This window comes from Neomonachus schauinslandi, chromosome 3 (assembly GCF_002201575.2).
Source record: "Neomonachus schauinslandi chromosome 3, ASM220157v2, whole genome shotgun sequence".
In the NCBI taxonomy this organism is placed as follows: Eukaryota; Metazoa; Chordata; class Mammalia; order Carnivora; family Phocidae; genus Neomonachus; species Neomonachus schauinslandi.
In genome coordinates, this window is record NC_058405.1 from 127278024 (window position 1) to 127290715 (window position 12692).

Here is a 12692-nt window from a genome sequence, read left to right on the forward strand (position 1 = left end):
TAAAAATTAGAAGTTTTACAAAACTTTTTGTTACTATTTTATTTTCACTGTTGGTGTGCTAATTTTCTCAGAATGTATTTATTTTGCCTATTTTTCAAAACTTTTGTATAAAGCAGTCTATTGCATTTTTTTCCATTATTATTATTATTTTTAATATCAGCAATACCTGTGATTTTGTGCCTTTTTTATTCCTCATATCATTTACCTTTTTTGGTCAGTCTTGCCAGAGGTTTAAAATATATTAATTTTTTTTTAAGATTTTATTTATTTATTTGACAGAGAGAGAGCACAAGCAGGTGGAATAGCAGGCAGAGGGAGAGGGAGAAGCAGGCTCCCCGCTGAGCAAGGAGCCCAATGTGGGGCTCGATCCCAGGACCCTGGGATCATGACCTGAGCTGAAGGTAGATGCTTAACTGACTGAGTCACCTAGGCGCCCTAAATTATATTAATTTTATTTCCAAGAACCAATTTTATTTTTGTTCATTTTAATACATATTTTTTTTTGTATTTCATTAAGTTTTCTTTCTTTCTATCTATCTGTCAGTCATCTTGCTTCTAATTGCCTTGGAATTATTCCCTTGTTTTAAAATTATTCCTCAGCTCACTAAGTTTTAGCCATCTTTATTTTCTAACAAAAAGATTTCTGTTTATAAATTTATCTCTAAGTACCACTTTAGCTTCATTTCACAATTACCATAGTGTAGTAATTTTATATTATCAAACTCTATTTTCTAGTTTTCATTTTTAAAAATTTTTAAATTTTTTACTAAGATCCTCTTTAAGTGTTTTCAGCAATGTTGTGTAAATTTTAGTAAATAAGACTTGTACTTTTAAAAAAAATTCCAGTATAGATGAATCACAGACCTGTATCTTTGAAACAAATAATACATTATATGTTAAAAAACAAACAAAACAAGAAGATAGTAGAAAGGGAAAAATGAAGGGGGGGAAATTGGAGGGGGAGACGAACTATGAGAGACTGTTGACTCTGAGAAACAAACTGAGGGTTTTAGAGGGGAGGGGGATGGGGGGATGGGTTAGCCCAGTGATAGGTATTAAGGAGGGCATGTTCTGCATGGAGCACTGGGTGTTATATGCAAACAATGAATCATGGAACACTACATCAGAAGCTAATGATGTAATGTATGGTGACTAACATAACATAATAAAATAAAATTAATAAAAAAATTCCAGTATAATTAACATATGGTGTTATATTAGTTTCAGGTGTATAATATAGGGATTCACCAATTCTATGCATTACTCAGTGCTCATCAAGATAATTGTCCTCTTAATCCCCTTCACCTGTTTCACCCATCCTCTTACCCATGTCACTTCTGGCAACCACCAGTTTGTTCTCTATATTTAACAGTCTTGTTTGTTTGTCTCTTTTTCTCTTTCTTTCTTTGTTTTGTTTCTTAAATTCCACAATAGAATGAAATCATATGGTATTCATCTTTCTTTGACTGACTTATTTCACTTAGCATTATACCCACTAGATCCATCCATATTGTTACAAATGGCAAGATCTCATTCTTTCTTATAGCTAAGTAATATTCTGTTGTATGTATATACCACATCTTCTTTATCTATTCATGTATCAGTGGACACTTGGGTTGCTTCCATATCTTGACTATTGTAAATAATGCTGCAATAAACATAGGGGTACATGTATCTTTTTGAATTTGTGTTTGGGTAGATACCCAGTAGTGGAATTGCTAAGCAGTCTTGAAAAAGAACAAAACCGGAGGTATCACAATCTCAGATTTCAAGATACACTTCAAAGCTGTAGTGATCAAAACAATATGATACTGGCACAAAAATAGACATGTAGATCAATAGAACAGAATAGAGGGGCACCTGGGTGGCTCAGTCGTTAAGCGTCTGCCTTCGGCTCAGGTCATGGTCCCAGGGTCCTGGGATTGAGCCCTGTATCGGGCTCCCTGCTCGGCGGGAAGCCTGCTTCTCTCTCTCCCACTCCCCCTGCTTGTGTTTCCTCTCTCGCTGTCTCTCTCTCTCTCTCTCTCTGTCAAATAAATAAATAAAATCTTTAAAAAAAAAATAGAACAGAATAGAGAGCCCAGAAGTAAACCCATGACTATATGGTCAATTAATCTATGACAGAGGAGGCAAGAATATACAATAGGAAAAAGACAGTCTCTTCAACAAATGGTGTTGGGAAAATTGGACAGCTATATGCAAAAGAATGAAACTGGACCACCATCTTATACCATACACAAAAATAAATTCAAAATGGATTAAAGACCTAAATATTAGACCTGAAACCATAAAAATCCTAGAAGAGGGCACAGGCAGTAATGTCTCTGACATTGGCTATAGCACCATTTTTCTAGATATGTCTCCTAAGGCAAGGGAACCAAAAGCAAAGATGAACTACTGGGATGACACCAAAATAAAAAGCTTTTGCAGAGCAAAAGAAACAAACATGGAACATTTTTCCATTTCTTTGTGTCTTTCTCAATTTCTTTAACGAATATTTGTTAGTATTTGTCTGATATTTTTCCAATCCTGTTACTTTTTCACTTTTCTGAATTTTTATGTTTTAGGTTTATTTGTTTTAAATAGCTGCCTTGTAAAAATCAACCTGATTTGCCTTTTAATTGAACAGTTCAATGTACTTACTAGTAATTATTGGCATATTATTGATATGTTTTTATAGATATCACCAATACCATGGTGTTACATTGTATTCTGTGTTGGAGCTGTTCTCCAGAGTGTACCATTTTTAGAATACAGTGTGATTTTTCTTTCTTTTTTTTTTTAAGATTTTATTTATTTGTGTATGAGGGAGAGGGAGAGAGCATACAAGAAGGGGGAGAGGCAGGCAGAGGGAGAAGCAGGCTCCCCACTGAGCAAGGAGCCCAATGTGGGACTTGATTCCAGGACCCTGGGATCGTGACCTGAGCTGAAGGCAGACGCTTAACTGACAGAGCCACCCAGGCATCCCTTACAGTGTGATTTTTCATGTAGAGTTTGTAACACAGTCATTCTGGGTGTCAAGTACTATGATACAGTGATTAAAAGATTGTATCTGGAGCCAGATTTCCTGGATTAATATCCCTATTGTTGTTCTTCCTAGCAGTGCATCCCTTGGGCAGTTTGAGAATATTCCATGTCTTAGTTTCTTCAAATAGTTCTTATCTTAATAGGGATAATGTGAGAATTATCATGTAAGGTATTTGAAAAAATGATTAGAACATAGTAAGCACTCCTAATGGGCTATTATTAATTTCTACCAGGTTATTGTGTACTTTCCATTTGTCTTATTTTTCATATTTTTCTCCTCCTTGTGCTTTTAAGTTTATTAAATGTCAAGCTATTTCATTTTTCTTCTGTACCCTTTTAATCATTTTACCCCATTTGTCTTTCCATGTATACCCTTGAAATTTTAGTAAGCATTCTAAGCAAAATTAAAAGTTACTATCTTTATCATCCTCCTGAACAATACAATTAGAATTCTTGAACTCCCAGTAACAAATATTTTCATTTCTTTTTTTTTAAGATTTTATTTATTTATTTGAATGAGGCAGAGAGACAGAGAGAAAGCGTGAGCGGAGAGGGGGCAGAGGGAGAGGGAGAAGCAGACTCCCGGCCAAGCAGGGAGCCTGATGTGGGGCTCGATCCCAGGACCCTGGGATCATGACCTGAGATGAAGGTAGACGCCTAACTGAATGAGCCACCCAGGCGCCCCTCTTTTTTTATTCTTAAAGATATTTTTTTTCTGGGCATAAAATACTAGTTTTAACGGACATTTTCTTACAATATTTTTGTTATTGCTGTTATAGTTGAATTGTTCTGTTTTGTCTTCTTATCCTATTTAGTTTTAGGGTTTTCTCTTGTACTTTATTGTCTTGAAATTTTATTAAGAGTTGCCTGGATATGGTTTTCTTTTATTTTAGTTAGGATTTTTGTGATTCCTGAATGTTAGGATTTGTGTCTATTATCAATAATAAGGAGTTCTTAATCATTTTGTAATCAAATACTCACTTCTGCCTAATATGTTAGTTCTTCTTTTGGAATTCCAGGTATTTTGTACCTTCTCACCTTTACTGAAATTCTCTTAAGGGTTTCATACATTTTACCTTTTTGCCTCTGCTGTTTTGCTTGTAAGTTTTTAGATTCTAATTCATGATTTCTCTCTTCAGTTCCATGTAACCCGATATTTAAGTCTTACAGATGGTTTTACTTTATTTCTAGAAATGGCATAATATTCAAGTATGTCTTATAAATTTTACTTCTCACCATTATTCATACTTTAATCCCTCTTTTTATTTTTTATTATTATTATTTTTAAAGATTTTATTTATTTGATAGATAAAGGGCACAAGTAGGCAGAGCAGCAGGCAGAAGAAGAGGAAGAAGCAGGCTCCCCGCTGAGCAGGGAGCCTGATGTGGGGCTCGATCCCATGACCCTGGGATCATGACCTGAGCCAAAGGCAGACGCTTAACGACTGAGCCACCCAGGCGCCCCTAATTCCTCTTTTTAAAATGCTATTAAATATACTTATATCCTATATCTGAAGAATTTGTTGATAAGTTCTCCGTCTCTCATCTGGCAGCTTCGTTTTCTCATTGTTTGTTTGGTTATTTCTCTTACTGTGATTTCATGTTTCTTGAACTTTTATTTGTGGGAAATCTTTGAGGTCTGGGCTGAGGTGTGGTCTTTCAGAAAGGATTTCAGTTAGTTTCTCACAGAAGCCTGGCACCACTAGCAACTTGAATTTTTGGCTTGTAGTATTCTGTACTAGGCAGATAATATAAATTTGGGCCATAAACCCAGGTGGATTCTGGACCAATAGCTACGAGTCTGAAGAGAGGCTTTTCTGCATAAACTCAGAGCTAAGGCAAGACAAAAAATTTGCTTGCCAAGTTGCCTTCCTGTCTGCTTTTGCAATATTGATTTTTGAAAATGCTTTTATTAAGTGTGTAGCTTTTGGGAAAAAAAAGTGTGTAGCTTTTATGTGCCTTGAATTTATTCAGGATCTCTAACCCATACTGGAGCCAAATCTTTGTGTTCTGTTTCTTGTATGTAGGCAATTTAAACCAAGCTGCTAGGTCACTGGGATCAATAGAAGCCCACCAAGTGTCATCTGACTTCAGTGTTTGCTTGCCTTTCTCCATTAGCCCCAGGGAATTTCCCTTGCTTTCTTGTAAGCCCAACTGTACATTAAAAATGGTCTTTTAACAATATTTTACCCTCCATTTTTAGGTATTTTATGATGGGGGGAGGTTAGGATAGTTGTCCCAATATATGGTGAAATATACATATATCTAGCAAATTCCTGAAGTTATTAGTGTATTACCAGTGTACTCATGAATTATTAAAGTTAAGGTTATCTACATCAAGATAGTGAGATGAAACCTGAGTCTGTTTTTATCTATGCAACATGTATCTATTGAAGATACCTCAATAAGATTATTTCACTGATAGAGTTAATTATTTCACTGATAGAGTTTTTGTTTCAATAGTGTTTGTTAGGTAAAAAACATTACTTGTAAACATAGTTACTAGGTGTATGGTATTTCCAAGATATTTGTATATATTTAGCTGATTATAAAGGTGGATTGTCTGAATTTACATGTTACTAAATTTGAGAATTGTCCTCCATAAGGCCTGAAAAAGTTGATTAGTATTTCTTGTTTGGCACCTAAATATATTTGTGTGTTTCTGCAAGAATCAATTATACTAGCAATATATCTGAACATTGATAGTCACATATTCTGCTAGTCCTAAAGGAAAAAAAGGTGACGAAATTAATGACATGTGTCCCATACATGTGCTACATGTGCTACAATCCATTAAGAGGAGATAAATGCAAAGGAGGTAATACAGCACAGTATGATCACATTAGGAAATCTGAGGAGAAATGATTTATTTCTACTTGGGGAACTCTGAGGAAGCTTCCTAAATGATGATGATACTTGAGACAGTTTTTGAAAGATAAGCAATGATTTGCCAGGGGAAAAAAGAGAAGGTAGGACATTTCAGGCAATGACAGTAGACAGATGTCCAAGACAGGAGTGATGTCAAAACATTATGTAACTAGAGAGTGTGTGATTCTGAGGGGTAGGAGGCATGAGTTGTTGAGTGATGGCCAGTGATGGACGTTACAGTAGAATAGGTAAGGGGTATATTACACAGGGATTTATTTGTTTGTTTTTACTCCATAATGGAAGGGGAAGTTGATTTTCTGAGCAATGAGGTGCTGTCAGGTTTAGAAATTTCAGATATGTACTTCAGTATGTCATCTGGCTAAATTATGGAGAACAGAGAGTCTGCAGAGAAGAGGAGGGGAGAAGCTCTGCTGACAAAAGGATCCATAGGACTCAGTAACAACAAAAGTTTTTGAAAAAAATAAAATGTTTTAGATGTTAGTATAAGAAAACGATGTGTGTCTTTTACTCGTTTGTACTAAAAACATCACTCTAGGGAATATAAGACTTAAGCCTGTCTTGAAGTTTTGTGGCAGATGTTAATGACAAGAAGCAAGTACACTTGTGGTTCTAGACAATTTTACAAGTAAAGTTGTAAATTTTTAGTGGCTTTGTTTTAACCACTTTTGTTATATATACACACATATATAAAGATTTTATTTATATTTTTATATGAGAGAGAGAGTGAGAGAACACAAGCAGGGGGAGTGGCAGAGGGAGAGGGAGAAGCAGACTCCCCACTGAGCAGGGAGCTCCATGCAGGGCTCGATCCCAGGACCCTGAGATCATGACCCAAGTCAAAGGCAGATGCTTAACCGACTGTGCCACCCAGGCGCCCCTCATTTTTGTTATATATCAGGTGTTGTCTTTTAAAAATCTATAACACCATTAAGAAGAAATGATAGCCGTTCTTTCATTTATTTAACGCATCCTTCACTTTGTGGCATAAAATCTTTGAGGACAAGAAAACTTTCTTCTTAATGGGGCTAAGGTCAAAGCCAAATGTGTTTCTGTCTATTTAAGCTTATCTGAATAATATTTTAAAAGGTTTATTGACAATTCATATTTTTTTCCTTAAGTATTACCCGTATAGGGAAGATTAATCACTTTGAATAGACAAGTTGACTTTGAACATAGGATTTTAGAATTAAAGACCTATTAGAGACAATAGCCTCTTTCAACAGAGGAGGAACCTGAGGGGCCAGAATTTGATTTGTCTGAATGAACATTGCTAATTTGATGCCAGAACTGATATTGAAAGACAAGTGTTGGAACTCTTGTTTCAGTCTTTTTGGTATTTTCCATTTCTGCAAAAATGGTCAGCAAGAACTTTCTTTATGATTACTACTGAATGGTTTGAAATGCACAAGAGTGATTTTCATGTTATTTTATTGTATCCTAGTTATTTGGAAATTAGTAAACATGTAAGTTTATATAGCCATTATCTTTTGGCTATAATATTTAAAAACTGGAATGCCCATTTTCTTCCTCCATACAAATGTTCTTCCCTCACTAAAGGGCAGCCATTCAGTATCACTTATTGGTGAGTTTAAGTTTCCTTAATTTCATAGTATTATTTCTATGTCTAAGTTGATTATTTCTAGTATGTTATTTTATTTTTAAATTTTTTTCTAGTATGTTATTTTAAACAATTTTGTCATGAAGTTCAATAATAGAAGGATTTTTCTTGTGGAATTAGTTTTTTAAAAAATCTATTAAACTGTATTAACAGCTCTATATTTGAACAGTATTTTCAGATTATCTGTTAGCTAGATAGGTATATTTTTTAAAGTATTTTTTTTTCAGCTGAAGGCTCTTGTGATTATTTTAGAAGACAATCATTTAGCTATAATGTATATCAATTAATAGAATACTTGGCTAAGATTATATGATGGGATGCCTAAAAAGGCTAAGGGTTTTGCAAAGTTATACTTGGCTTCTCTGTGGTGTTGGTGAGATCTGAAAATTGACTTTAGCAGAAAGTAGCCAATGAATTCCTCTGAAGTCAGTTTATATCATTTACATTGAGGAAATTATGAAATGCATATTTAGATCTACTTCGCCTTAACAACGGGGGTTTTCCACTGAGAATAAACATTTTGTTTTGAGATGACATAAATCCAAGGGCCCCCCCCCAAAAAGTTAACATAAATTCTCAATCACTGCATCATTAATACTTTATATGTAAATAGGAGTTCATAAAACACATTTAAATAACAAAGTATGTAACCTTTGCTACCTACCTAGAAATTTGGCGGTGGTATCAATAACACTGAGAGGAGTTGAGATTAAAATGCTACCAAGGGTAGTAACTGGTATTGACAACCATTGTCAATGGCTACTATTATTGAAACTGCAAGTTGGAACATGTGGGTTTGATCCTTTGCACACAAAAAAGTTCACAAAAACTCCTTTTCATAGCTTTTATTCTGTAGTACTCCTTGGTGGATCATATATTAGGTTGTTATAAAATCCATGTGAACTTTTATGTATACAAATGTCATATCAAGTACAGGTGTCATTAATTATGTATATTTTAAACATCCATCAATAAAAAAAAACAGAGGCCAAGAAGTTAAATATAATAAAAAATGAAAGATTTATTCTTTTGGCTCAATAATGACGTAGCTCACCATTCTTTTTAGTAATAGCAATTCCCTGCATGCAGTTCATTAGTACACTACAAGTAAATAGTTTCGTAAAAGGTTAACATTAAACTTTTGGTTTGTGCAAAAAACAAAAATTTATATCATGTTAGGTAATTGCACAACTTTGCCACTTTGTTCATGGCTAAAAAGGACAGAGCCCATGTTATTCCTCTAATAGCTCTAGTGTAGCAAGAATTAAAAAAATAAGACTAGTCTGCATAAGCAAATACTACAAAAGTTTGAGTAAAAAAAAATTTCCATGAATAATGGGTAATATTGAGGCAACCATAGTTGGTAAAAAATGATCTAAGTTTGAATATTGACCAATGTATCTCCTATTGGAATGGTAGAAAATATATTATAACAAAGAAATCCACAAAACCCATTGTCTAACTTTTATTTTAGGAAATTATTCATTGAAAAGTCTTACGGATTCAAAAGTTTGGAGTTGTGATTAAAAATAAAAAGCAAAAGCATAAAGTAAAATAAATTGCCATGTCATCAACCTGAAAATAATTTTCTTATGTACAAAATGCAACAAATAAAATTGATCATATTTTTACATTATTTATATTTAAACAAGTTTTGGACATATTTTTAGCAAAATATGAAGTATAGGTTTTGACAATAGGCAGTACTCAGTGTGTTTCTTTGAAATATAGAGAGACACCATGTGACATTCAAGTTGAATTAAAAATGCAAAAGTAAAGATACTTTTAAGTAACTGCAAACTATTCTGCTTGACATACTGGATAGAGCTGTTTGAATTCACTCTACCAACATGTGACTTCTAACCAAGGCTTGTGAAGAATGTGTTGAGTAAAATAGAGCAGCATAGGCAATATTAACATGCATTAGTGATAGTCTTCAAACTATTTATGTTTAATGAATGGTACAGGATACATCCCTGTTGGAAGCTTGCAAAAGACACATACACTGTGGTACATATTTGATTTAAAAGATGTTGTTTAGCAGAATATATATATATATATATAAAATATATGTATATTATATATATATATTCCTGCCCAAACATGCACCGCAGGATAAAATAACTATTTACATAACAGGGTGTGTTGAATTGACATAAAATATCAGCTTTGCTGAGAGTAGAAGATGGCAAAGCAATACTGCAGCAGAAAGTGGGACAACTATTCTAAAGTGACACTTTAGATATACTTTTTCTAGATTTTTTTCATTTTGTTTTTGGAAAGCATTTAACCAAATTAAATATAGAGCTCTGGAACTTAGAATAAAATTTGCACTTGCGGAAACAATATTTGCATAAAAATAATCCTTTAAAAATTAGAGGAGACTTTACAGGCACATAACTGTTCAGATATAAACAAATGTAACAGACTAAAACACTTTCAAAATTAAAGCCATCTAGAAAACGGAAGTACCTGAAATTATTGACATTAGAATATTTTTTTCTGGTTTTGAGCACGAATTTTATCTCTCAAAACACTTTTGCTAATTATTCGAGAGACTTATGGAGTAGGAACACAGGGCTCTTATATGCTTTTTTCTCAACTTAAATTGCATTTACAAAAATAGTGACATAGTATTATGAATAAACTATGAATTAGGGAGCAAGGAAATCCACTAGAACAAATTTTGTAAAAATATGGCAGATATGGAAGTTAAAAATAGAGTGGATGCAAGTACTGTACTAAAGGTGTTTGGTGTAGTTACAACGATCACTTTGCACAATTATCCCTACAGTCTAGATAGCCAATGAGTTTCTCTTCAGCAGTGTCAGCTGGTAATGAAGACAGCAACCTCTTGTCAATCTTGTTGATACCCTGACTCACAGAGTTGTAGTGATGGAGAGGTCACTGTCTTGTTATAGGCACTGACCATGAGTATTTATTAAAACAGTCAGTTTGGCATAGACCTCCTCTGGGAGTCCAGTTGACACATAGACTTTACCATCGTAGGCTGTAAACAATTGATCACAAAGATAATTCTTTGTTTCTTTTTTACTTTTGATTTTCCCTGACCTCTTTCCCTTTGCTTTCTTTTTCTGGTTTGTCTTTCTCAAACTTTTCTTTGTCTGGCTTTGTTACACTATCATAGGAAGGAGGAGATGTGGTAGAGGAACTTCCATCTGTTTTTTCTGGGGTGGAGTTTCCATTTAATTTGTCAATAATCATGTCTTCTTTGATAGGTAAGTCAATCCTTCCTTTAATTGCCTCTTTGTTATATTCACTTGATACCTTTTTTAACCTTTGTCTTAAAAGATAACATCTGAAATTACGCTGAATGATAGCAGCAGACACCTCCTCTTGTTTGCGTTTTAAAGTGGTTGTGATGGGTTCATAGGAGACTTTGGAGGGGTTTGATGCCATGAACCGGTCTTCCATCTGTATTCGAAGGGCATCCATCTCTCCACTCTCACCCAAAACACGCTTTGTAAAGGCAAATAAAATGTCAAGGCAGTGGATCCGGTCCCCACTCACCATGGGCAGGTCCATGGCAATGAGCTGGACTTTGTTTGGTTTGGCTATGAGGAGAGGAGGATCCAGGGCAGCTGCAAAATCAGAGAGCTTGGAGAACTCTATAAACTGGGTGGCATCGGGATCAAACTTTTCCCAAACCTCATAGAACATCTCAAAGTCATCCTCACTCAGGGGCTCTGCACTTTCTTCAGTAGCAACACTGAAGTTCTCCAGGATGACAGCGATGTACATGTTCACCACAACCAGAAATGATATGATAATGTAACTGACAAAAAAGAAAATCCCGACAGATGGGTTCCCGCAGTCTCCCTTAACTGAACTTCCAGGGTGAATTGTGTCAGGATCACAGTCAGGTGGTGCACTGTTGAGAATAGGTGCTAGCAATCCATCCCAGCCAGCAGAGGTGGTAATTTGGAACAAGCAGATCATGCTGTTGCCAAAGGTCTCAAAGTTGAACATGTCATCAATTCCAGCTTCCTTTTTAACATAGGCAAAGTTGGACATTCCAAAGATGGCATAGATGAACATGACCAAGAAGAGCAGGAGGCCGATGTTAAACAAGGCAGGAAGGGACATCATCAGAGCAAAGAGCAGCGTGCGGATCCCCTTGGCCCCTTTGATCAGACGCAAGATTCGACCAATCCTGGCGAGCCGGATCACTCGGAACAGGGTAGGGGACACAAAGTATTTTTCTATCAGCTCAGCCAGAAACATGCCTATAGAAAAATATAGAAATCAGCTAAAGAGTGAATATTTTATGTTTATATGAATGCTTTATCTTTGCAAGGTTTATGATAACAGCAAGATTGTTACGAGTATAAACTTTTACTAAATATTTGGGTCCACTCCTTAATATTAGTAATTAAAGATTACAGAATTTTATTAAATGATTCTATAACATTATAAACCAATATAGATTTTTGGAAAGTCCAACAAATTAAATAATCTCAGAGCGTCATGGCAATTTAAGATTATATACGCTCATTTACTATGGAAAGTTATCCCCACACATGAGATGTGCTGATTACAAACAAAGATTATTTCTGAAATCTCTAAATATATTGTTTTCTATTTTTGAATACCTACATTCTTCAGTTAGAGGAAAATGAGCAGTAGTGGTAAACTTTAGAATTATACATTAACATTCTCAGATCTCATTTCCGTGTTGCACAGCTGTCAGGCTTTGGGGAGCTTTACCTACAATGGTACCTCTCTGTAATTAAACTATTCTTACCTACAATGGAGAGAATCACAACCACAAAATCAAATATGTTCCAGCCGATGGTGAAGTAGTAGTATCTGAGAGAAATGAGCTTTAGCACAAATTCTCCAGTGAACAGGATAATGAACACAAGGTTGATCCGGGACAAAACTAGAGTCATATATTTGCTCTGGTCATCAGTTTCCACCATCATGGTGACCATGTTGAGGCAGATGAGGATCATGATGCTGATATCAAAGACTTGTCTGGTTACAAAATCAAAGACCATTCCTTGGAATTTGTTCTAGAAAGAGAGAGAGGAGAGAGAAGGTTAATATGCATATTTCATAAATAATGATCTAGTAAAACCGCAGGTGAAGTCCTTCCATATATGGCCATGAGATATACACCCTTCTCACATTAGTC

At 35.0% G+C, this 12692-nt stretch overlaps 1 protein-coding gene across 6 annotated transcripts in view; it reads right to left on the reverse strand.

Moving 5' to 3' along the window:
• Window positions 1-10549: 10549 nt before the first annotated feature.
• Window positions 10550-12692, reverse strand: part of SCN3A (sodium voltage-gated channel alpha subunit 3) — an 87493-nt gene continuing 85350 nt past the window's right edge. For all 6 annotated transcript variants that reach the window (XM_021703131.1, XM_044913663.1, XM_021703132.1 and 3 more), the window contains exons 25-26: window positions 12300-12570; window positions 10550-11781 (exon numbers count right to left, since the gene is read on the reverse strand). In XM_021703131.1, the coding sequence (XP_021558806.1) occupies window positions 10586-11781; window positions 12300-12570 (1467 nt within the window). In that variant the 3' untranslated portion in view covers window positions 10550-10585. The remainder of the gene's footprint in view (window positions 11782-12299; window positions 12571-12692) is intronic.